Source organism: Ochotona princeps, chromosome 9, assembly GCF_030435755.1.
Source record: "Ochotona princeps isolate mOchPri1 chromosome 9, mOchPri1.hap1, whole genome shotgun sequence".
NCBI lineage: Eukaryota > Metazoa > Chordata > Mammalia > Lagomorpha > Ochotonidae > Ochotona > Ochotona princeps.
This window is the reverse complement of record NC_080840.1, coordinates 54,250,752-54,278,101: the sequence shown is the minus strand read 5'-3', so window position 1 is coordinate 54,278,101 and position 27,350 is coordinate 54,250,752. Positions and strand designations below refer to the sequence as shown.

Here is a 27,350-nt window from a genome sequence, read left to right as displayed (position 1 = left end):
AGCCATCTAGATTTCTCTTATTATAACCAAAAACTCTGGGGATTTTTTTATGTAAAATATATCCAATATTAATAGCACATTTTTCATTTTGATTTACCTGATGGCTCACTTTCTGCCCAGAGAGCTGCAGATCCAGACAGAGTTCTTTGCAGTTGTCCCCTTTTTCCTTGTTTGGACTGAAGATGATCAATGAGAAATGGGATGGGCTGGTCAGGTGTCTCAGTGATTAACTTGGTCATTAATTCCTGAAGGTACAATAAATGACACAGTTACATTGAACAGTAACAGCAACAATAACTGTAACACTAACTTAGCATTTACTGCTGCTAGGCACTGTTCTGCTTATTTTGATAACTAAATAAACCACCTTCATAACAATTTTTTCAGGCAGGTATATATAATTATCCTCATTTGACAGAATTAAAATATAGCAAAATCAATCATATTTTCAGCATTTATTTTCATGTTTATTATATTTAGTCAATAGCATACTAGAAAATATATCTAAATTCCTTATAAAAATGATGATTTAAGAACCTTAAATTTCAATAAGAATTTTGAGAAATGCCATTAAATGCTAAATGTTCACTAAACTTCACCACATGTCTTATAAATCAATATCATTTTCCCTTCTCAATTTGGGATGCAAACACACCTAAAATCAAGAAAATTTTGCTGGGATGAAATAAACAATTAATAAAGAATAGAAATAGAACATGTCTTAAATCAGTCTCCAAATACTACAGAATTTTCTTTTTGCAAAAATCCCTGATAACCAACGTACCTTCTTTTTTTCTTCTTTCCTCCCCTTCCTACTTCATTATCTAATGTGTTAAGCACTGGTGAGTTCTCTACATGTAACACAAGCTGCTTCATTTTTAGACAGCTCTAATGATATCTTAAATTGTGCAGAAACCTGCGTAATATCTACGCTTTTTTTTTCAATGAGAAACAGCAAAGAGCAATTTCAAATCTGTGGTCAATTAAAATGTCCAGATTGTTCAGATATGAACAGCTATCAAGCCATGTAGATACCATTTTATAATGTGTAATTGGGTTTGTGGACCTGTATGCATTGTTTCACAGTCATATAAGTTACAGTTTATTCTGTTAATGTGAGCTCAGAATTCTAGTATGTCAGTTGTCATTTTCAGGTTCAAGTCTTTTTTTTTAAGTTTAAAATTTTTTATTAACATAAGGAGCGTGTCTCATAGATTTCATGAATATAGTATATTTTTTGATTTCCCTAGCACTTTTTAAGATTTTACAACATTGTATTATTACAAAGATAACAAATTTCATGTATATCATAGATACAATTCTAATAAGATAATAATATCTCTCACCTATATTCCCTCTATATCCTCCCTTTCATTTTTTTAATTAATTATTTTGCATTATGTGACAGTTTCATAGGCTCTGGGAACCCCCCCACCCCTCCCCACGCCCCTTCCCCCTGGTGGATTCCTCCACCTTGATGCAGTATTACAGTTCAAATTCAATCAAGATTCTTTCCTTGCAAACATATACCAAGCATAGAGTCCAGCTACTTATTGTCCAGATGGGTTGAACAGTTTCTTGGGGAGACCATTACTGGTCCGAAGTTAGAGCTGGTAGAATATCATCACAGTCAATTAAGAGTCCCAATATAACATCAACAGCAATTTGCAATATTATGGAATTGACATGGTTTTGAGTAACCAGTATGTTAAAAAAAAAAAAAAAAAAGCAAGTCCTAACCACAACCTATGATTAGCTCATTGACATTTCAATTTTAGTTTATATACAGGACCGGACCGGCTGCTATATACGTTAAAATGGCTATAAGGTGCCATTCAGCTGTCTCGTGTCTATTTCATTTTAGTATTTAGCCATTTGTTGTGTTGAAGTATAATTTTGCTGATCTTGGCAGATTTTAGGATAATCTAGACTGGCTTGTAACTCTAACAAGACATTTGTCGACATTTAAGGTGCAGAACATTTTTTTGGGGGGGGTGTTGTGCAGGAAAATCCTCAACACCATGGTGAGGAGTAACTAATCTTTGTGTCCCACCCAGCGAGGCATGAGCCAGTCCACGCCAGCTCTTTCCTGTCAGATTTCAAGCTCTACTTTCTGTTGTTTGTCTATTTATTTTAGGTTTTTTTTAGTTTGTATGATTGTTTGTTTGCTGTGAGGTGTTTTTGAAGCCATCCCGATGGTCATTGCGAGGGAGGGCGGGGGTCCAGAGGTGGAGCCAGGCTCGGACCAGAGAAAGCTCTCCTCCCTGGTCCCGAAGGACATTTATTGTTCTTCTGTTTCTGCGGACCACTCAGGGCTTCTGGTTGTCTTTCTGATGACATTGGTTTCTGCACGGTAGTGTTTGGACTTCTTCCATCCCCTGCGGAAGCTCCGGTTGGGGGTGGGTGACCTCAGAGTACTCGGCCTCCGAGGGCATCCAATTCCCTGTGGCTTCCTTGGCAGTTGGGATATAGTCCTTGTTGCTCGTATTAATAGTTTGTGGTGAAGGTCTGGGAGTCTTCATGGTTGGGATCCAAGCTTCCTCCTTACCACCTGCTCCACTCTGGAGAGCCCCCCTGCTCCACACACATGACCTCCTGTTAACAGGTTGTCAGGATCACACCCGATTCCCCCCTCATGCATTGGTATAGTAGTTTTACTTTTGTTTAGTGCCACTTTGAGTCTGTTGTCTATGAATTACCAGATTTGATCTTGATAGCTATATTGTACTTTTTTTCTCACTCTTTTTATGGTCCTGAAAGATTTCCCTGCACTCCCTCCCCATTACAGGTTAACATAGCATATTGAGGGTATAGTAGGTTTTACAATTTTTCGATGTAGATCTTAAGTATTCTGACATTAATTGTTGGTTTATAGATTATATCGCATTATCTTATTGCATTGGATACAGGTTATTAGAGATTGCACTAATATTACAATATATAGGTACTATTTTCCAAGTTGTCATCTTTTCATCTCAGATTAAGGCAAACATGTGGTATTTAACCTTTTGGGATTGGTTCATTTCTCTTAGCATGATGGATTCCAGTCAGGCCCATTTGTCAGGTTCAAATCTATGAGAGACAGACATTCCAGTGAGTAGGCCAGACATATCAGATACTAGGAGAGTGAATGGAAGGGTTAATGGAGATTCCCTATCTCATTTTCTTTTTTGTTGTTGGTAGCTTAATTGTTCTGCCTCATGTTCTCTCAGATGTTTAGCTAGCTGCCTTATCATTATTCAATCTCAAATAATGACTTCTAAATGAAGTTTACTCTAGCCATTCTTCGTAAATCTTTATTATTTTATTTTTGTCAATTTACAGAATTATTTTGTTTAATATTTTTCCCCTCTGTTTTGCCTGTCACTTCTCCAGTTCAGAACTTGCCTAGTTTGATGTCTACTTTTTTCCTAGGTCCTTGAACTCTACCTTACAATAGGGATTGAGTAGAGGAAGAAGGAAGAAAAGGAGGGAAATATGGAGAAAAAGAAAAGCAGGGAAGGAGGGAAGGAAGGAAAGAGAGAAGGAAGGGAGGAAGGAGGAAGGAAAAAAATCTCTTTTGTACCCATAAATGGCTATTATAGCAGTCATTGATTTCTCTTCTCCACCAAACTACATAATCTTCTGGCTTCCTAAGAAAATACTGTCATAATGTTTTCAGTAATATTTACTTATATGTTTAACATTGTAGGAACACAGATGTACCTAAAATGGAAGCTAAACAAATGTTGTCGATAATAAGATCCCAAGTTGTTCTTAGATGAGGATACGATGATTTTAAAATGTGTAGATTGGATCAGTTATACTATTGTAACAATATGGGGAAAATTAGTCGGCAGGTGGAAGTTGAGGGTGGGGAGGGCAATCCCAGATTCTACAAAATTGTATCATAAAATTCAAAATTTAAAATAAAAACTAAAAATTAACTAATTAATTTTTAAAGTATACCTGTCTTATCTATTTTCTGTGAACTTCTTGAAGTAACTTGTTCATCAGTAGAATGCAACTAAAACATTTTATATCTTGCTTCCATAGGAGAGATAAGTTATATTCTATTTGAAATTATTGTACATTGCAACAGATACTAGAAAATGGGAAAAGAAATATATTTAGGGGAAAAATACACTACCTTTGCCACAGAATGCTTTATCTGTGCACACAGCATAAAATTATCAGATAAAAGGACTTTGAAGCTAGTACTTTATATGCTAAGACTTCTAATATTTTTGTGTTCATTTTCTACTGGCTTTTTTTTTTACATTTTAAGTGGAAATTTCTGTACTTTTGGTATTATTTATATAGTTTGCTAAGAAGCAGAGAAGCAAAAGGGAAGGGAAAAAAGAGACAGCCCATGAGTTGGTTGATTTTCCCAATGCCAACAGCAGAACCCAGCATGAGAATAAAGGGGTGCACAAGAATGGAATCTCCTAAAACCATTCCTTGGTGCTTCCCAGGGTGCACAGCAGCAGGAAGCCGGAATTTGGAGCAGAGCCTGGAAGAGGACCCAGACACTCAGCTGAGGTGCCCTATCTGCTAGCCCAAGTGAAGTGCTCCTATGTTCTGTTTAAAAGAAGGTTATGCAACTAAAATAAACCTTGTCATCACTATTAAGTTTTAATGATATTATCAGTCTAGTAACTAATTTTAAATGCATCTATTCCAGGTTCTATTAATGAGCTTACAATGTTAGCATCCAAGCAAATGCAATCAGAAGGAAAGGGAAAATGTGTAATGTCTACACTAGGCTATGTTGTTGTCTCAACTGAGCACATATACAGTTTTAGACGATTCTACATACAACATACATAATTCAAGTATGCATTCACTGGCATTAGAATTCAACTTCATAGAAACCCCTTTTCCATAAAATTGAAAACCTTAGATTTGCAATCATTCTCCTGGTAATAAATGGATTGATTTTTTTCCACCAGTAGGATTCAGAGACAAAAATATAAAACTCAGGGATTGACATACTGGAGTAAGAGAGAGTACAGTTATGCAACTGGACTGTCGAGTGGGAGTTACAACCTGATTGTAGGGAGCTTTACAGGGATCCTTCCCTATAATGGAAAAAAAATGCATTCAGTAGCTTCAGACTAGTGTCAGGTAGAGGCTCAATTTCATTAGGAAACAGTGCTTCCTAGGTCAGTGACCAGGCCTGACTATAATTCTTACCACTGGTTCAAAAGTCATTATCTGTAATTTCCCTGGAAGATTCTGGCCATAGGTGTTTATAAATTGAAAGAACAGCAGAAGCAGCCATAGCATTCCTGCCCTTGGACAAAACATTTACAGATAACTCAGGCTACAAACTTGGTGAAATGCAGGTATCATTTTAATGAGATGATTTTTTTTTGCATTTAAAGGATAGTTAAAAAAAAGTATAGTTAAACATGGAACATTCAAGTTGTGAATAAAATGTTCATATAAAAGCAATTGTCTTGTAGCTCTTCGTATATTCTGGAGATTAGCCCTCTATCACCTACATAGTGCGCGAAGATCTTCTCCCATTCTGTGGGTTGCTTTTTTACTTTATTGATTATTTCCCTTGCTGTACAGAAGCTTCTTAGTTTGATGAGATCCCATTTGCTTATTCTGGTCTTGATTGCTATTGCCTTTGGTGTCCTTTTTAGGAAGTCAGGACCTACCCCTAGATCTTGCAGAGTATTTCCAACATTTTCTTCCAAAAGTTTGAAGGTTTCTGGATGTAGGTTTAGATCTGTTATCCATTTAGATTTGATCTTAGTGTATGGTGAAAGATGTGGGTCTATCTTTTTGTTTCTGCAGGCTATTAACCAGTTGTCAGAACAGCATTTATTTAACAGACCTTCCCATTTGCCTGGATTGTCGTTTGTCTTTTTGTCAAAGATTATTTGGCTGTATCTGTGTGGGTTCCCAAAACAACCAAAATGTCAAAACAAACAAGCCACTCAAGAAATGGGCACGGGAAATGGGCAAACACTTCACAAAGGAACAAACCCAAATGGCAAATAAACATGAAAAAATGCTCAAGTTCCCTGGCAATAAGGGAAATCCAAATTAAAACATCAATGAGGTACCACCTAACGCCAGTAAGACTGGCCCACATGAATAAAAGCACCAACAACACTTGTTGGCGAGGTTGCGGGGAAAAGGGAACCCTACTCCACTGCTGGTGGGGCTGCAGACTGGTACAGCCTCTATGGAAATCAGTATGGAGAATATTCAAACAACTCAAAATCAACATACCGTATGATCCAGCAATGGCACTCCTAGGAATATATCCAGAACACTTGTTTTATGAGAAACCAACATGCACTCCTATGTTCATAGCAGCACAATCAGTAATTGCAAAAACATGGAAGCAGCCAAAATGCCCATCAGCAGAGGATTGGATAAGAAAGCTATGGTTCATCTACTCCATGGAATACTACTCAGCTATTAAAAAAAACAAAATGCAGTTCTTTGTGGCCAAATGGGCCAAACTGGAAACCATAATGCTAAGGGAAATGAGTCAATCCCAAAAGGTTAAATGCCACATGTTTGCCTTAATTTAAGATGATATGATGTTATGTATATGTATATGTTATGTATATGTATATGTATATGTATATGTATATGTATATGTATAACGGCATCCTGGAATTACTGTGACAGCTCTAACTGGAGAATTTAGCAGCTTCAAGGGAAGCATTTGAAAACCATCTGCAGTGTTTTTCTGGCCTCTTCTCTTTCCATCAAGTATACTCAATTTTACTAACCCTATTATTACCCAGTGACAGAGTGGCTTTTCTCTTGCTGACTTACTCTTACTAACATATCCCCCCAAAAGTGTTAAATGATCATGTAATATTTATTATTATTTTAATACATATAAGTCATGCAATACATTTATTCATTTAATTATAGTTCTAATTTTATTACTGTTACTATTATTGTCATTGATATATTCCTTTTAAAATTAATTTATTTTATGATATGGTTTCAAAGGCTCTGGGATTTCCAACCCTTCTCCCCCCACCATTGGTTTCCTCTATTTTGTTACAATCATATAGTTTGTCAAAAACTGTTTTAAGCCCGTTGCTCTGCTATGTAAGTATATCTTAAGATTGTAGGTATGGAGAATGGCAGAGTTCAGCCTCCTATTGTAAAGACATATTTAAGTTTCATTGGGAGTCCATTTTTTATTTGGAAGTAGAGATGCATACTGCATTGTATCTTCACATCTCAATATGATAGTCTGTATTATACCATTTCTCTAGATGACTATATATACATGCATGTTTACCTATCTATTGACCTTGTATTTTGCATGAAGTTTGTCTTATATCAGAAGTAATATGTGATATTTGTCATCTTGGGGTTGACTTATTTCACTGAGAATAACGGTCTCTAGTTGGGACCCTTTAGTTACAAATGGTGGGATTTTACTCTTTTTAATAGTTGAGTAGTATCCCATGGAGTAGATGTACTGCCATTTGCTTATCCACTCCTGGTTTGACAGATATATGGGTTGTTTCCATGTGGTTGCTACTGTAGATTGTGCTGTTGTAAATACAGGAATATAGATCCCTTTCTCATATGGTGATTTTACTTTCTTTGGATATATTCCCAGATTTGGGATAGCAGATCAATTTTCAGTTTTCTAAGCACTCTCCATAATGACTTCCATAGTGGCTGTACTAGCCTATACTCCCACCAGCAGTGAAGCAGGGTACCATTCTTCCCACCTCCATGCAGCAGGTGTTGTTAGTAGGGCCAACCTCACTGGTGTTAGATGGATCCTCAGTTATCAATATATCTTTTATACTGTATTTGTACATGTACATTAGCTTTTTATTTCTGTTTCTATAACTAATTAGTGTTCTTTATCATTTTGTTAGTTTATTGCTTATTATAATAAATTATTATGAGCAGCAATGTTTGGTTTCATGATATTCTATGTATTAAGATAGCCCCTGTTCATCATCATTCTGTTATTGGTGTTGATTAAAATATGTTTATTTTTAAATGTAAATATGTATGAAGATAAATGCTTCTTTAAAAACTGGAAAACTCATCTACAGAGCAGAGATAAGTAAAAAACAGTGATAAATGCACTTCATACAAAATATAAAGATTAGTGAAATAAAGAAAATGACAAATAACTGACACCTTTTTCCCACATAAAAAGCGGGCAAATTAGTGATATGAACACTAAATATGAATTAGTGATGATGCTGATGGTTCTTAAAAATATTTTCTTTTCTTTTTTTATTGGAAAATCAGATACACAGAAAGCAGGAAAGACAGGAAGATCTTCCGTCCATTGATTAACTCCTCAGGTGGATGCAATGGCTGAAGCTGAACTGATCTGAAGCCAGGATCCAGGAGCATTTTCTGGGTCTCCCACATGGGTGCAGGGTTCCAAAGTATTGGGCAGTCCTAGATTGCTTTCCCATGTCACAATCCAGGAACTGAATGGCAAGCAGGGCTGCCAGGACAAGAACCAGTGCCCATATAGGATCCCAATGCGAAGACTTTAGCTGCTAAGCTACCACGCCAGGCCCAAAATATTATTTTTTTTGATGTGCCCTAAAAAAAATGGAACCATGAATGACTTGGTAGATCATCACATACTCATTAAAACTGGAATGAGGAATCAAGAAGCAGAAGTGATTTTAGTCACAGTGCTACCTGATTTGATAGACGCACAGGTATGCTAAAGACCAAGCTGTACACACTGCTCATGGGTCTTTTTGGCTCCATAGTTGAGCACTTACCCTGAATCATAAAATATGACAGCTGTTGCTATGAAACCACAAAAATATTATAAACTATACAGATGCATGAAAATCAGAAAAATTCAAGTAAATAATCAAAGAGAATTTTTTCAATTTCTTGAAGTGAAGAAAATAAAACAAAAAAATTACCAGTGGGAAGGTTTATAACAATTAACACATGCATCAAAGAAACAGAATGATATCAAGTAAAGAATTCATCAATGTACCTCAGGGACGTAGAAAAGCAAAAAAATAAATAAATAAATAAATAAATAAAATTCAAAGAGAAAAAAATCACTGCGAGCACAAATAAACAGCAGAGACTAAAAAGCTCAATCAAAAGAAGAGGTAATTATTAAAAAAGATAAGCAAAATTGATAATAAAACTCTAGCTAGAATAACCAAGAACTAAGAAGCTTCAAGCATTTTTTTGCTATTACGATTCCTCTTGTTTGACATGTTTATAAACTCACAGGAAGGTGCAGAAGATTTACAGAAATTGCGTGTATCCATCATCTAGATTTCATCAATTTACATACATTCTGATTGTGTATGTAGCTTAGTACAACTCATTTTTTAAATTTATCTATTTTACTTGAAAGTTTGAGTTACAGAGAGAGAGATGAACAGAAATAGAGGTATTTCATCTGCTGGTTTATTCCTCAAATGGCCAGAAAGACTAGAGCTGGGCCAATCTGAAGCTGGGAGCCAGGAGCTTCTAGATTTCTCATGTGGGTGCAGGGTCTCAAGCACTTGGGCCGTCCTTGACTGCTCTCCCAAACCATTAGCAAGGAGCTGGCAATGAAACAGGTAATCCTATCTTGACAGTATATTAGATTTTCTGCCTATGCCTATATCTACAGTGTTGCAATGCACGTAAGCAACATGATGTGAAACTTGTAACTGTTGCTCAAGGACTATACTACTGTGACAATGTGTGGGGAAATGGTGAAAGAGGAAACTGGACAGGGCTGGGAGTGAGGAAAGAATCTCTACACCTACAAGATAGTATCATGGAAAACAATATTATTTAAAAAGTGGAAAAACTTAAGTGCAGGAGCCAGGACATGAAGCAGTCGTCATATGGGGCTATGCCATCATACTGGTCCCATAACAGTGTAATTTTATTAGTGTTAAAGTGAGTTACTATGGTCACTATCGTAATAATTAACCGCATCATCACAAGACTTTCTCGTGCTGCAATTTTGCTGCCACATTAAAGAATTTGTATTTCAATTTCAATTTCCTTCTCCATATCTCTGTCTCCACAACGATGACTTGTTGTCCTCTAGAAAAATGACTTGTCATGGTACGTTAAGAAATTTGAGGAGCCAGTATGATGGCTCAACTGCTTAATCCTTTGCCTAAAAAAGCCAATATCCCATACGGGCCCAGTTTCATGGTTCAGATGCTCCATTCCAATTCAACGCTGTTTATGGCCAGGGAAAGCAGTGGAGGATGGCCCAAGGCGTTGATACCTTGCACCGACGTGGGAGACCTAAAAGAAGTTCCTGGCTGACTTTGGCTGGGCTCTGCTCCAGCTGTTAAGGCCATTTAGGGAGTGAACCAGCGGATAGACCTCCACCTCTCCTTCTCTCTGTAGATTTGCCTTTACAATAAAAATATTTTTTAAAAAAGAAACTTGAATTGAGCTTTTGAGACTTTGTTTTTACATTCAGCTTAACTTTCTTGAGTTTCCTCCTAATTGTTGTGTAATTCCTTTCCATTTCTGCATAGGATATATTAACCATCCATTAATAACCATTGAAGGATACTCCATTAGTTTACAGGTGTTAAGTAATATGCATAATGATGCTTGAGCACTTGTCTATGGGCAGTCTCTCAAACCTTAGGCATTTCTACTCTGGAGTAAATGGCAGTGTAATTGCTGGGTTGAATGTAACCCCACTGATAGTTTTAAAAGGAACTGGCGTACTATTTGCAGAGTGATTTTAGCATTTAACATTCAATTTGCAGCACACAGGCAATTTTAGCACTCTTCCATGTTTATTGTACTATCTTATTGTAGGTTTATCTGTGCTTCTCTAAAAGCTCAGAATGTTTAACATTTCTTGATGTGCTGATTGAACATCTTGAATCTTCAGTGAAGTGTCTATACAGCTTTTGTCTAATTTTATATTCAATGATTTTTTCCCCACAAAGTTTTCAGAGTTTATTATCCACTAGAGACAGTATGGCTTTGTTGGAGATGTGATTTTAAATTATTACATCCCTTTTTATAGTTTCACTTTTATTCTCTTGAGAGGATTTTGTGATACAGCAAGTCTTTAATTCTGAAGAGATCTCATTTAAAGTTTTTCCATGTATTGAGCATACACTTAGATGGCCATTAAAGCTCATCACTACCCTTTCGATCCTTAAAAGTTTTCACTAACTTCTGTCCTAATTTTATGTTTTTGATTAAAGCCAATAATCTATTTTGAGTAAAGTTTCAAGGTTTGTATTTAAAGTTCAGTTTTTGCGTATGAATACATTCATCCAATATCGTTTACTAAAAGATCATCTTTCATTGAGCTGCTTTTGTTCCTGTGGTTAAAAAAAAAAATTACTCAGGGGCCTGGCATGGTAGCCTAGCAGCTAAAGTCCTCATCTTGAACGTGATGGATCCCATATGGGCGCCGGTTCTAATCCCGGCAGCTCCACTTCCCATCCAGCTCCCTGCTTGTGGCCTGGGAAAGCAGTGGAGGACAGCACAAACATTTGGGATCCTGCACCCATGTGGGAGACCCAGAAGAGCTCCTGGCTCCTGGCTTCAGATTGGCTCAGCTCAGGCCGTTGTGGCCACCTGGGGACTAAATCATTGGACAGAAGATCTTCCTCTCTGTCTCTCCTCCTCTCTATATATCTCTGAGTTTGCAACAAAAATAAATCAATCTCTTAAAAAACCGCTCAGAACAGTTTTTGTGTACCTATTTCTAGTTTCTCTATGTTGTTCCACTGATCTCCATGTCTAATCCTCACCTTACTACATCTTGATTTTTTATATTCATATCTTATACTTTAAGCCATAGTGATTTTTCCCAGCTCATTCTCTTCCCAATCCTTTTTTTTTTTTTTTTGCTATTCTACACCCATTTCTTATAAATTATGGGGAAGTTTGAGCACACAGATAGAAATATCTTGTCGAAAGATTCAAAGGAATGATTTTTTTCACATATATCATATTAAGGGTAACTGTCATACTTATGATGTAAATTCTTCTAAATCATTAGCACAATATGTATTTCAATTTACTTAAATCTTTCTTAATTACCTTGTCCTGCATTTTGCATTTTTAAATATATCTTTCTTCTTTCTTTCTCTTTCCTTCTTTCTTCTTTTCTTTCTTTCCTTCTTTCTTCTTTTCTTTCTTTTTCTCTTCTTTTTATTGCAAAGGCAGGTTTGTGGAGAGAAGATACAGAGAAAAATATCTTCCATCTGCTGGTTTACTTCCCAGATCACTGCAACGGTTAGAGCTGAGCCTTTCCAGAGCCAAGAGAAAGTAGTCAGCAGCTTCTCTCAGGTCTAGCACGTGGCTGTGGGGTCCCAAAGCTTTGGCCCTGCTTCTCTGTTTTCCCAGGTTGCAAGAAAAAAGCTGAATGGGAACTGGAGCAGCTGAGACACAAACTGGCAACCATGGGGGATCCTGGCACTTGAAGTTCGAGAATTAGCCAATTGAGCTGTTGTGTCAGGCCTGCATTCTGCATCTTTATCAAAGAAATCTGATACGTGAATCTTTTAGCTTCATACCTAAATATCTTATTTCTTTGAAATGAATTGTTAATTGTTACCATAGTTTGAATCTCCACAAAAACTGAAGAAGAGAAAGGAAGGAAGGAAATATGGATATATTCCAAGGATTGTACCTATCAAATACAGGAAATCTGTTCCATTTATATTAGTTAACACTTTTAAAAAATAAAAACTAAGTTGTTGCCATGTGATAGCATTAAGAGGTGTGGCGTTTAAGGGGTGAACAAATTATGATGGTTCTTTCATTAATGGAATTAAGATGATTTCACAAGATGTTTTGCATAACTTTTCACTGCTTCTGTCATTTGAAGACACAACAAAATTATTTTCAAGAGCACAAAAGCCAAATACTCACAGATTAATTCCCTGGTCTCAAGAACTAGGAGAGATGAATTTGTTATTTATAATTACTATTTATAATTTTGGTGTAGTGGCTCAAAATGGAATAATACAGGTTCTTTCTGAACTAATTTTTTTGATGGCCTTTTTTCCCACACCACCATCACAGAAGAACAAGTCACAGAAGAACAAGTTATCTAATGGCATTTTAAATTAGCCAGAATAAGTTTTAAATGTGCCATAATTGGTGGCTAGCACATAATACAATTTTATCACATAGAATACTACTTTACTCTCAGATACAAAATCATTGCCAAATCAAGACTCAATGGTTGTTTCAGAAATCCATTGGAAAGTACAAGAGGTTGTTGATGGACTATAGTTGGATGCAAAACACCGTGAGATTTCTCTTGGAGCTGTTTTCATAAGTGCATATATTTTATTAAGCATAACTAACTATTTTCCTATATTGTATACATTTAGAAGGGGTGATGATGATTATAATTACTAAGCTCCCTGTCTAGGCCATATCACTTTACATTAATTCTCAAGGATCCAATAACCCTTCCCAGTCAAAGGACAGGGGCTGAAAGGAACTTCGCCCCCCCCACCACTGCAACTCCCATCCATCTGACATTGTGTTCAGTGTGGAGCAGTTCCAAGGTAAGTGCTGAAATGCACTGCTAATTCTGCAAAGCCAGAGAAGACAGAAAAAGACAGCCAGAACAGAGCTGTCAATCGTTGGAACTGATTATCCGTATCTCTTTTGGTTCTTAGAAGTATAATAGATCGTTAACATCAACCTTTATTGCCTCTTTGAGTTATTCCAAATCTTTCAATATATCCTCAACATAAAAAAGCAAAATGCGCAAGATGTTCATAAATACACAATGTGTTTGTGATGAAAGCCATGTTATAGTCAGCCAGACGGCGCAGATCACACTCTGATGGTTGCCAGAGTCTATGGTTGAATCTGTCTATGGTCCATTCTGTATAGTCCCACCAGGTTGTCCCCTGTCACACGCTGTTGTGCTTGAGCATACTACTTAACCACGCCAAACTTAGCTGGTGCATCACTTAGAGTTCATATTATCCAGAGATGTGAGGAAGGCAGTTTCTACTGACTCATGTGTTCAATCATTTTTTTTTTCAGGACATTTACAAATTGGCCAATGTCATTAAGGCTGCTTTCAATGGGTTGTTAGGGAATAGTGATACACCAAAAATGAGTGAATGTTCAAATCAGCACTCTCCAACTCCCAGTGCTCCAGACAGTTGATACAACTTAGCTACTAACTACTGTAATGTCATTCATGCAAAATTCACAAAACAGAACAATATGCTGTGCAGAAAGCAGCTGCCTCATCAAAGGATGTCCTGCTGGCATGGTAGTGGCACGGGTGTTCGGATCCCTCAGCCATGTGGCTTTGACTGGGGGTATCCATGCCAGCCAAGGCTTCCTGCTAGAGATCCTAGCACTCCATCCACCACTGCTAGGCAGGGGGAGGGCTCTGGGCTTGTGGGCAGCCAGAGCACCAACTGGCACTGGGCTCAGCTTACTGGCTGCCTGGCAGTGAGCTCTAGAGTCTTGGGGGTAAAGAATTACAGCATAGGAACATCCATGGATAAGGTCACAGTACATGTAGGTGAGGAATGAATCCTGAGGGACACCCAAAAACAGAGCCACTGTACTTGAAGGTAAGTGAGGGGACTGAGACCTGGTGGTTTGAAGAGAAAATATTTATGAGTCAGACTGATGCATCAGCCCACACAGGAGTCCTGGCTTGGGCTTGTTAGTAAGGAACATGGCTGACCACCACACACCATTGTACACGGAAGCTATGGCTGGGGGCCTGTCAGGAAAAGCTGGATCCAAGTACCTGACAATAAGTGTCAGATCAGGGTATGGGTCACATTAGACTGGGCCATGACACCAACCAGCATACAAGAGAAACAGGTCTGGGGTTAGATTCTGTGGGGGATATGTGAGCCCAACCCTATGGAACTACAAGTCCTGTTGGTTAGCTTGAGAGTTGGGCTGGTGATGTGCTGAACTAGGCGTGACCACGGAACTCACCAATGTTCACAGGTACTAGGACTAAGAACAGGCAGGGCAGGTCCAGGCTGAAGCAACCATACGAGCACCCTAAAACAGGGTGTGGGGAGGACGGGTGGGCCGCAACAGCTCATACAAAGGCAGGGACAGAAGGGCAGGTCATGTTATGTAAGGGCCAAGCACCCACTGCCATGCGTGAGATCTGGGTCTGGGAGTGGCCCAAGCGGGGAATCAGGGAAACTCCCTTAGTGGGTCATAGCTACCACTGGTGAGCACATGGTCCAGGCCTGGATTTTGGGCAGGCTACACAGGGTACCTCCATCCATCAGCAAGTGTGTGGGTTGGTTTTTGAGGCAGGCAAACCTGGCAGGGACAAGCAAACCATATTCCACTGGCAAGTGCAGAAACCAGAATGGAGCGCAGGTCATACCTTGCTAAGCTGCCACACCTACTGGTTTGTAAGAGCCAGGGATGAGAGCAGACTGAGCAGGGCCAGGTTACAGCACCTGCAAACAACAGCTGGGACTGAGGGCTGGCTAGGACAGGCCAGGCTACAGCATCCAAAGGCAAAGGCCAAGAAAGGGGAAAGGCTATGCTAAGCTCGGTCAGAGCAACCAGTGGCAGACGCAAAATCTGTGGCTGGGATCAAACCAAGCAGATGCACTGGCTGGATTGTGGATCCCACTGGGGAGGGCAGGGGCCAGAGTGAGGGCTGAGGTCTGGTCTAGATATGGATACAAGCTCCCTCGGCACAGGTGTGGACTGGGTCTGGGGCATGCAAGACTAGGTTAAACACCAGCACCCATTGGCACTCATGAGAAATAGGATGGGTATAAGATGAGCTGGACTAGGTCTGTCCCTGCTGAGCCACGTGTGAGCTGTGTCTGGGCATGGACCATGCTTAGCTGGGCTATAGCACCCAACAGTAAGAAACGAATGGGTGGGAGAGTGCGTATTGATGGCCGACTGCAGAGAGCTGGTGTAGGGTGGAGTAGGGAAGGAGGAGAGCCATCCAGCAGAGAAACAGGCCAGGAGGTGCGAAATTGTAGGGAGATGAGCGAGAAGGTCACTGGAGTTCACGAAAGCAAGAAGATCTACACAGCGTGAAGGAACAGCCGCAAAAAGTAGGAAAGAAAATTACAGCACGCTTCCAGAAACCTGGTGAGTCACGATCCCAGGCAGGGGGAAGGCGGCAGAGGCTCAACCGCCCCAGGGAAAACAGAGGCGGCTGGAAGGATAGGCGCCCACACCGACAGGAGCACCAGCCCCCTGGAAGGCAGGAGCCCCGAGAGGAGGCTACTGGACTGATCATTGGGGGCATCATCCCTGCAGAAATGGAGGACAAGCAGGGGAGATCTCCCAGAGGCTTGCCTACCCGCTGCTAAGCGGCTCTGGGAGAGTGTAGAGGGAACAGGAGCGGCGCTGTGGGACTGGGGCTCAGAGATCCCCCATATCGGCTCCGAGCTGTGGACTGGCTGTGGGAGAGTCCGTGGATCCTGTTGCTGGACTCGCCCTGAGCCCCAGAGGCTGGGCAACGCTCGACAGGGCCTCACGTCCTGGGCAGAGGAGCAGACTAGTGGGGGCAAGTCTGTGTGCCCCTCAAGGGCTCAGTGCCTCTCAGAGATCTGCTTCCACCCTTGAGAGAGTGCAGCTGAGGAAGTGGCTTCTTTAGGGCAGAGTCCCCAGCTGGGCTCAGCTAGAGAGGCCAGACCGGAGCGGGCTCAGCTGAATTGGCCAGACAGGTTTTCCCAGCAGGAGCCCACTCGGAAAGACCTGCCTGTGGTGTTGCAGCCCTCAGTGGAGCAGCGCTTCCGAGTTCGGCACTGGGGCCGCGGAGATTTCCAGCCCACCCCAGCCCAGCCCAGCCCGGGGTTGGGGATTTCAGGCTTCCAGCAGCAGGAGCCTCTGCTGTGCTAACCTCAAGCCCTGAAGGAGAGTCTCGGCTCAGTACTGAGGTAGAGACCCCCGCTGTATTAGCCTTGTGACCCAAAGCCCAGGCGCAGCTCGGCAGAGTGAATCTGTAGGGCACCACCTTTGAGAGGGAGCCACAGGGGAAGGGGCCTGGCACTAGGGCTGGCCCACAAAGCCTCCTGACCCAGCTCGGGGCTGTGATCTACAGACCCTGAAAGTAGCTGGTGACTCAGGCAGTAAGCCCTGCTGGGCTCAGCCAGAGACCCCAAACCAGAGCCGGCTCAGCTGAATCAACGCTAAAATCACAAAACAACAAGAAGCAAAAACACAATGAGGAGAAGTATCAGAAAAAGCAATGACCCAGAGGAAAGATCAAGCACTCCCTCCCAATACAACCAAAAACTAATCCCAATATCTGAGTTGCAAGATGAAGACATAGAGGAACTACCAGATAAGGACTTTAAGAAACTAGTGATGAAATTCATCAGAGAGAGTGAAAAGCGCTGGGAAGAGTCTAAGGTATTCGAAAACCATATCACTGCAGAAATAAATCAAGTCAAAAAGGGAATCCTCAATATAGAGCACAAAATTGAAAGCCTAACCAACAGAATGAACACAGCAGAGGACAGAATATCAGAATTGGAAGACAATCAGAATGAAAGGCAGCAGCTCATCAAGCAGTTGGAGACAAATCTAGAGAAAGCCAATAGGTCCATACAGGAAATGAAAGACAACCTCAAAAAATCAAATATTAGAATAATAGGCCTTCCCGAAGGAGTGGAAAAGGAGACAGGCTTGCAACGGGTGCTCAATGAGATAATACAGGAGAACTTCCAGAATACTGGAAATATAAATCCAGCACAAATCCAGGAAGGACAAAGAACCCCCAGTAGATATGACCCAAACAAATCGTCACCCAGACATGTGGTCCTCAAGCTACCTTCAAGTGAATACAAGGAAACCATTCTAAGACAAGTAAGAAAAAAGGATAAGATTACTTTCAGAGGAAGGGAAATCAGGATCACAGCCGACCTATCAGAAGAAATGCTCCAAGCAAGGAGAGAATGGGGTAAAACCTATCAAATCCTGAAACAAAACAACTGCCAACCAAGAATAATGTACCCAGCAAAGCTCTCATTTGTATTTGAGAATGAAATCAAATACTTCAACAGTAAACAGAAACTCGAAGAATACATCAACACGAAACCAGCCCTGGAAAATCTCCTCAGGAAGGTGCTAAACCCAGAAAGAAAAACTACAAACCAAAATCAAAGATGGCAAATGGGAAGACCTCCCCACTAAAATCCATACAAGAAAAGTCAACCAATCAGAAACTCTAATAGTCGCAAATACACACTTGCACACTTACACTCATGGCAGCCCAAAATCAATTTCTCTCAATATTATCTCTAAACACAAATGGCTTAAACTCACCAATCAAAAGGCATAGATTAACGGAATGGATTATCAAACAGCACCCAACTATATGTTGGCTACAAGAGACACATCTAACCAGAAAATCCTGTAAGAAATTTAAAGTGAAGGGATGGAAAAAGACATTTCATGCCAATGGACGAGAAAAAAAGGCTGGCGTAGCTGTTCTAATCTCAGATGACCTAGACTTCAAGCTGACAGACATCAAAAAGGACAGAGAAGGACATTATATATTGGTGAAGGGACTGATCCATCAAGAAGTAATTACAATCGTGAACATATATACACCTAATTCCAATGCGCCTAGCTTAGTGAAGCAATTACTTACAGACTTAAGGGGAGACATAGATATACACACAATAATAGTGGGCGATCTTAACACTCCGCTAACAACTATAGACAGATCAACAAAGCAAAAACTCAACAAAGAAACAACAGAGCTCGTACAAACATTAGAACAACTGGACTTGGTAGACATTTATAGAACTTTTTATCCTAAGACCACAGATTATACATTTTTTTCAGCAGTGCATGGCACCTTCTCCAGGATCGACCACATGATAGGACACAAAGCAATCTAAATAACTTCAAAAAGATAGGAATCATACCATGTACCCTCTCAGACCATCACGGAATGAAACTGGAAATCAGCAATTCAAAATGCCCAAGGAAATACAGAAACTCTTGGAGGTTGAACAATATGCTATTAAACGAACAATGGGTCAGGGAAGAAATTAAAGATGAGATCAAAAAATTTATGGAAACCAATGAAAACTCTGATACAACATTCCAAAACTTGTGGGACACTGCCAAAGCAGTGCTACGGGGTAAACTCATCACAATTGGAGCTCATGCCAAGGCCCAAGAGAGGGGCCAAATACAGGAACTAACCACACACCTCCAGGAATTGGAAAAGCAGCAGCAGATGAGCCCCACACACAACAGGAAACAAGAAATCATCAAAACAAGGGAGGAAATCAACCAGATAGAAATAAAAAAAAAAACCATACACAAAATCAACGAATCAAAAAGCTGGTTTCTTGAAAAGATAAACAAAATAGACACCCCGCTGGCCCGTCTGACAAAGAAAAAACAAGAGAAAGCAAGAATTAACAGCATCAAAGATGAAAAAGGCAACATAACAACAGACATTACAACCATTAAGAACATAATCAGAAACTACTACAAAGCACTGTACTCCAACAAATCAGAAGACCACCAGGAAATGGAAAAGTTCTTAGACTCACACAACCTGCCAAAACTTAGCCCAGAGGCAACAATCAACCTGAACAAACCCATAACTGAAGCAGAGATTGAATCAGTGATTAAAGACCTCCCAACAAAGAAAAGCCCAGGCCCAGACGGCTTCATTACAGAATTCTACAAAACATTCCGAACAGAACTAACCCCAATCCTCTACAAACTCTTCAAAACAATAGAAAAGGAAGCAACCCTTCCAAACTCATTCTATGAAGCCAACATTACCTTAATCCCAAAACCGGACAGAGATCCTACAGAGAAAGAAAACTACAGACCTATCTCTCTGATGAACATTGATGCTAAGATACTCAACAAAATCCTAGCCAATAGAATTCAAAAAATCATCCGACAGATCATTCATCCGGATCAAGTAGGATTCATCCCTGGAATGCAGGGGTGGTTCAACATTCGGAAATCCATAAATGTGATACACCACATCCAAAAACTGAAAAACAAGAATCACATGACGGTATCAATAGACGCAGAAAAAGCTTTCAACAAAATCCAGCACAACTTCCTGCTAAAGACCCTAACCAAGGTAGGCATAGATGGAAAAATCCACAACATAATCAAAGCAATATATGAAAAACCCAACGCCAGCATCATACTGAATGGAGAAAAACTGGAACCCTTCCCACTGAGATCTGGAACAAGACAGGGATGTCCGCTTTCTCCACTGCTATTCAACATAGTTCTAGAGGTACTCGCTGAGGCCATAAGACAAGAAAAAGAAATCAAAGGAATCCAAATGGGAAATGAAGAAGTCAAGCTTTCACTATATGCAGATGACATGATTCTTTATATGGAAGAGCCAAAAGGCTCAACACAGAGACTACTAGAACTTATACGAGAGTTTGGTAGAGTGGCAGGGTACAAAATTAATGAACAAAAATCAACAGCCATAGTGTATGCTAACAGCCCCAAGTTGGAAAAAGATCTAACCAGCAAGATACCATTCAAAGTAACAAAGGAAAGCATGAAGTATCTGGGAATTAACCTAACCAAAAATGTAGGAGACCTATTTGAGGAAAACTACAAACTACTGAAAAAAAGAAATTGAACAAGATCTAGAAAGATGGAGTAACATCCCATGCTCCTGGATAGGTAAAATCAATATCATTAAAATGTCTATATTGCCAAAAGCAATATATACATTCAACGCAATCCCAATCAAATTGCCCAAAACATTCTTCACAGATCTGGAAACAATGATTCAAAGGTTCATCTGGAAACACAAAAAACCACGGATAGCTAGAACCATTCTCAAGAACAGGAAGTTAGCAGGGGGAATCACAGTCCCAGACCTCTGGACATACTATAGGGCAGTGGTTATCAAAACAACCTGGTACTGGCAAAAAAATAGAGAAGAAGATCAATGGAGCAGAATAGAAACACCAGATGGGAACCCACACAAATACAGCCAAATAATCTTTGACAAAAAGACAAACGACAACCCAGGCAAATGGGAAGGTCTCTTCAATAAATGCTGTTGGGACAACTGGTTGATAGCCTGTAGAAACAAAAAGATAGACCCACATCTCTCACCATATACTAAGATCAAATCCAAATGGATAAAAGATTTAAACCTACATCCAGAAACCTTCAAACTTTTGGAAGAAAATGTTGGAAACACGCTGCAACACTTAGGGGTAGGCCCTCACTTCCTAAAAAAGACTCCAAAAGCAGTAGAAATCGAGACCAAAATAAACAATTGGGACCTCATCAAACTAAGAAGCTTCTGTACAGCTAGAGAAACAATCAACAAAGTAAAAAGGCAACCCACAGAATGGGAGAAGATCTTCGCACACGACATAGGTGATAGAGGGCTAATCTCCAGAATATACAAAGAGCTACAAAACAGCCAAAATGTCAAAACAAACAAGCCACTCAAGAAATGGGCACGGGAAATGGGCAAACACTTCACAAAGGAACAAACCCAAATGGCAAATAAACATATGAAAAAATGCTCAAGTTCCCTGGCAATAAGGGAAATCCAAATTAAAACATCAATGAGGTACCACCTAACGCCAGTAAGACTGGCCCACATGAATAAAAGCACCAACGACACTTGTTGGCGAGGTTGCGGGGAAAAGGGAACCCTACTCCACTGCTGGTGGGGCTGCAGGCTGGTACAACCTCTATGGAAATCAATATGGAGAACACTCAAACAACTCAAATTCAACATACCGTATGATCCGGCAATAGCACTCCTAGGAATATATCCAGAACGCTTGTTTTATGAGAAACCAACATGCACTCCTATGTTCATAGCAGCACAATCAGTAATTGCAAAAACATGGAAGCAGCCAAAATGCCCATCAACAGAGGATTGGATAAGAAAGCTATGGTTCATCTACTCCATGGAATACTACTCAGCTATTAAAAAAAACAAAATGCAGTTCTTTGTGGCCAAATGTGCCAAACTGGAAACCATAATGCTAAGGGAAATGAGCCAATTGCAAAAGGTTAAATACCACATGTTTGCCTTAATTTAAGATGACACGATGTTATGTATAACAAGTTATGTTATGAATGTTATATGTTGTGTATAAACTAAAACTGAAGTATAGGTGAGGAGGTCACAGAAGGTGGTTAAGAACTCACATTTACTTTTACCATATTGGTTACTCATTACTATGTCAATTAATTCCATAATGATGTACATTTTTGCTGATGGTTTGTTGGAGCTTTTAATTGATCAGGATGATACTCTGCTGGCTCTGTCGTCAGACCAGAGAGGGTATACCTAAGAAGCCGTTGAACTTGACTGGACAATAAGATGCTGGACTCTATGTTTAGTATATGCTTGCAATGGGGGAATCTCAACTGAACTTGAACTGTGGTTATGCAACAAGGTGGAGGAATCCACCATGGTGGGAGGGTTTGGGGAGGGGTGGGGAGAATCCAAGTATCTATGAAACTGTGTCACATAATGCAATGTAATTAATGAATTTAAAATAAAAATTTTAAAAAATGTATGGAATAGTTACAAGTAAACAAACAAAAAAAAAAGAAACGAATGGGTGAGGGCCGGTCAGGAAAGGGCCACTGTTTCAGCTAGGACAGGAGATGAACTAAGCAGGGCTGGCTGATGGACCCATCGGTGTGCATGAGATGTGACATTCAGAGATATTCTGATTGAGGAACTTGGCAACTCCTCTGTTGGGACACAGTCCCTGCAGGTGAGCATAAGAACAAGAAAGGGAGAAGCCCAGACCAGGCCATGGAATGGTACCCACAGGCTTACCTTTGGTTCAGGTCTGGAGCAAACCAGGCTGGGCCAGTTCATATCATCCACTAGCAAATATGAGAGCCCGAATGGGGTGCCAGATTGGGCCGCAATATCAGCCAGTTCACATTAGGACTGGGACTGGGGATTGGCTGAGCTGGCTAGACTCCAGTCCCCACCCATGAGAGCTAGAACTGGGGGTGGCCCATGTTGGGCCAGCCTACAGCACCCACTGGCAAATGCCAAGGTGATGCAGGGCATATGAGACTGGGCCGCAGCACCCAACCAACACACGTGAGACCCAGGGGAGAGTAGGTCAACCTGGCCGAGAGGCTGTAGGGAGCTCCCCTGCTAGGCCACTGTTTCCACTAGTGAATATGAGAGCTGGGACTGGGGACAGACCAGGTCAGGCAGGGCTAGAAAACCTGTTGGCGTGCATGTAAGCTGGATTGGGGACAAGCTAGGCTGGGCAGAGTGTACATACTGGTACATGCAAAAGCCACAGGGGGTGAGGATTGGTTGGGATTTGCCGCCACATCAGTTAGCAGATGCTGGCACAAGAGGAAAACTCTGTCAAGCTAAATTGCAGTACCACCTGGAGAGTGCAAGATCCAGGAATGGGAATGAGCCCAGTAGGGAAGCAGTGAACACCTCCTTCTTGGGTTGCTACTCTAATTGGTAAGCATAAGAACCAGGACCTGGGGCAGATATGGCTAGACAGAGAGTGGCACCTGCCAGCACACGTGTGGGCTGGATAGTGACGCAGGTTGAGTTGAACTAGGCTTCAATGCCCATTGACATGTATAAGAGCTGAATGGGATGTGGGAAAAACAGGACCAGTCAGCTATACATACTGGCAAGCACAGGAACCAGGGCAGGAGGTGAGCCTGGTGGGGGTTATTGCAGGTCTCTCAAATTAGACTACAACTCCCACTGGTTTGAGTGGGAGCTGAGTGTGTGATGGGCAGGATTAAGTTGGACTGCAGCATCCATTAGTTTGTGTAGAAGACAGGGCTGGAGATAACTGACCCAGCGATTGTAACTAACAGTGTGTGCAGGGGCCGATTTGGATGACCAGTTGTGCCGGACCCTGTACTGGCAAGCACACACAAGAATCAGGTCTGGGATCACCTCAGATGAAGTTTCATTGGGAATCCCCCCAACTGAACTGCTGAACCCAGAATCCAACCATGGAGGAAATTGCAGGTTCATGGTCTGACCATGGAATGCATGAATAAGAGCTGGGCCTCCTCAGTGGCTTAGAGGGAGCAGTGGACAGCATATCCAGGTGCACATGGAGGATATGGAGTACATTGGAGTCTGTAGACGAAGGACAGAACAAATCGATCAACTGCCCCAGCAAAGAGTTGGCAGTGAATACCAGTCTAAGGTGGACTATGTCAGCCAATGGATTTGGGAGAGATTTCATCATGATTGGAGCAGCAAGATTAGCAGCAATACAGAACTGTTGAACCACTTGAGCAGGATCGTTGGGTCATGCCCCATATCTGGGACCCTGGGAAGGTTGGGAGGCTGGATGTGGCTTCTCTCCTTATCTCTCCCCTCCCCACAGATACAGGAAGGAAAAAAGAGAATGTCAAACAATGGTCTCACCTACTTTCCTCTAGCCATTGACCATTCATACCCTAATCAAATATGTAAAAATTATCAAAAGTAAAATTTATACAGTTAAAAATAAAGGATGTAATGGCAGTAATGACAGTTAGCTGACTAGAACTCACATTAGTAAGCATAAGCTGCATTGTAGTCTCTTTTGGTTTTCTTATTTTCTCCCATCTTCCTAGATACCCACCTCTCCTTTGTTGCTCTCCTAGGGCTACCACAATGAAAGGTGCCAGGCTGACTTCAAGGAGAGAAGAAGCAATACTAAAATTTTAACAAAAAAAAATTCTAAGTGTAATTAAAAAAATAACTAACAGAAACTAAAAGCTCAAAATACAGGATTAATATCAAGATAAACACAGCTGAAAACAAAAGTTAAAATGAACAGAAGTTAATATGTGGAATGAAGCAAATAGAAACAAAATTAGAGGGAAAAGAAATAGAATATAACCACAGTTGATACATGGAGAAAATGTGTATTCCACTGTCCTTGGGAATTCTGGAAGCAGAGACGGAATTAAGCAGAACAACTAACTGAAGAACACAGAGCTGGCAACTTCACAAAACTGTGAGAGGCATCACTTTGTAGATTATTAATGAGCCACAAGCAAATGAGTTTAAAACTGAATGCAAATGTATTATAGGAATGTTGCGAATTGAAAAAAAAGTAACAAAATTGTTGCACTTTCTGAAACACAGCGTGTAGATGCATTCCCTCACTTTTCCCTTCTCAATGCATTTAACTAACTTTGGAATTATTCAACAGAGAGTAATGAAAGGTCTCTGAAATCTAGAAAGAATAATTAGGCTAGGAGGAATGACAATCTGAGGAGCTTCCAGGGCATCTTCTAATACCTCATGTTTTCTGAGAGACAAAGAAGTGGACTACTGGGAACCAACAATGGATGTAGACAAACTGAACTCAACTAAACCATAAAACAAAAAGATCACCCCTAACAAAGAACTAGGAAATACCTACAGAAACCGAGCAGCATCCCAGCTCTTGTTCTGCAACCGAGTAGATGTGGGCAGTTTGATCTGGCAGTAGCAGTACTACCAAAGCCTTAGGCTTGTCAGCCTTAGAAAGCAAGCAGAGAACCAGAGGTGAGTCTAATGTTCCCACAAGTGGCAGCAGCAAACTCCCAGGCCAGACAAACCCTCTCCCCACAAATCAGGCTCAGCCATTCACCTGATTCTTCCATCACATGTCAAAAGAATATCTGTCTCACCCATTCATATAAGTTGCTCCAGGAAAGAATTTTATTTTTGCATATTGTAGCAGCAGATACTGAGTGAGAGCTCCAGCACTATTAGAAGAATTAAGCAAACCAGAGCATTACCAGAGCTCTAGAAAACCAGCTGACATTGAAACTAAAGTCTGCAAACATAGGCCAGAACCTACACACTAAACCTGAACTGGAAAGCTGCTGATAAAATAAATAACTTTGATTATTCACAGTATGCCCCAAGTAGTTAGACATAATAAGTGTTATTTATGATAAGCATGAATAACATTACAAGCACAAATCTGTAGAACACTCCATTAAATCGTGTGTTTTGCCAATGCAGCTGTCTCCGGCATACATGAGGTCAGGAAATGTGTCTTAGAATTCCCTGTTTTGCAAGATCAAAAAATAGCTCCTGGCCCATTTGCTAAAAGAAACAATGAATAACTGAATAAATTATGTCAACAGGCTACTAAAAAGCCTTCCATAGCTAAGTATTACTTGCCAAAATACATTCCTTCTATTATAGCATTCAAAACTGTCTGCAAACTGTTTCCAATCTGCAGTTTCATCTGTCACAATAACAGGTTCCTTGAAACATCTTTCACCATCATGCTGCATACTTATAAGAGTCTCATTTCAGAATAAGCAACATCTCCATGATCCAGGGTCTATGGTGCCTACATGCTTAAGAGGAGCAGATACTAAAAAAATACTAAAATTATAAATAAGACAATATATATTCTTCCAAGGTCTCTAGGGGAAAATGTATGAGTAATACACTTGAGAAAATGGTGGTGAAATATATCATACAGGGTTATCAAAAAAGCCTCCCCAAGGAGATCCTATTTTACTTGAGACCTGAGAAGAAGACTGAAGACAGACATGTAGCTGGCATTCCATCTGAGAGGACTGTATCCTCACAGAGGCACTCGAGACCTTGGCACTCTCTAGAGCTGTCAACATAGCCATAAGGATGGAACAGCCTGCGAGCTGGAGCCAGGCCATTCAAAGAATCCTCTGCTAAAGCCCACAGTCTGGTCATTACATTACAGAGTTCAACGTCAGTGAAGAGAGTTATGGAAAGGAGTGACATTTCACACCTTCAACAGATGTGACATCCTTACTTCTTCAATAGAAGAACTGAGCATAACTGTTCATGGAAAACATATCTACAGTGCTGGTTTGAATAAACATGGAAAAAACAATTGAATCTGACATGTATTTCAGAAGTAGACCTGGCCTGGGGAATGGATGAAAGCAGTCCAAAAAGGATCGCATCCAGGTGTCAAGTTTGAATGGGTGGGGAAAAAAAAGGTTGCAATTTGGACATAATTAAACAATTAAAGTGGTTGCAAAGTACAGATAAAGCATTTGCAACCACGTTTCAATTAGTGTGCTTTAATTTTAAGGATGTAAAAGACAGAATAACAGAGAAAAGAGTGATTTTCCATTTGCTGGTTCACTCCAAAAAAGTGACAATAACTGGCATATCTGTTCCAGGCCAAAGGCAGAAACCAACAACACTGTGTGTGTCTCCTACATGGGTGCCAGCGACCCGAGTAGTTACATCATTTACTGCCTTCTGAGGCACACAAGCAGGAAGCTGAGTTGGAAGCGAAGCAGTTGGGACTTGAACAAGCACTCCAATATGAGATTCCAGCATCACAAACAGCAGCTTAATCCATGCTGCCACAATGCAAGCCACCAAAAACATGAACATCCTTTAATACTTCCCTTTTTGAATGATTAGTTTCATTTATCTGTTCAAAAGATAT

The 27,350-nt window shown here is 40.5% G+C and overlaps 1 protein-coding gene and 1 pseudogene across 1 annotated transcript in view; one reads left to right on the top strand and one right to left on the bottom strand.

Annotated features, from left to right (window-relative positions):
* The window catches only part of C9H8orf34 (chromosome 9 C8orf34 homolog), a 180,641-nt gene that overhangs the window by 100,075 nt on the left and 53,216 nt on the right, over positions 1–27,350 (bottom strand). The window contains exon 2 of the mRNA XM_004588031.2: positions 98–245. Within this exon, the coding sequence (XP_004588088.2) occupies positions 98–245 (148 nt within the window). The remainder of the gene's footprint in view (positions 1–97; positions 246–27,350) is intronic.
* Positions 8,571–27,350, top strand: part of LOC105941991 (trafficking protein particle complex subunit 2-like) — a 42,377-nt pseudogene continuing 23,597 nt past the window's right edge.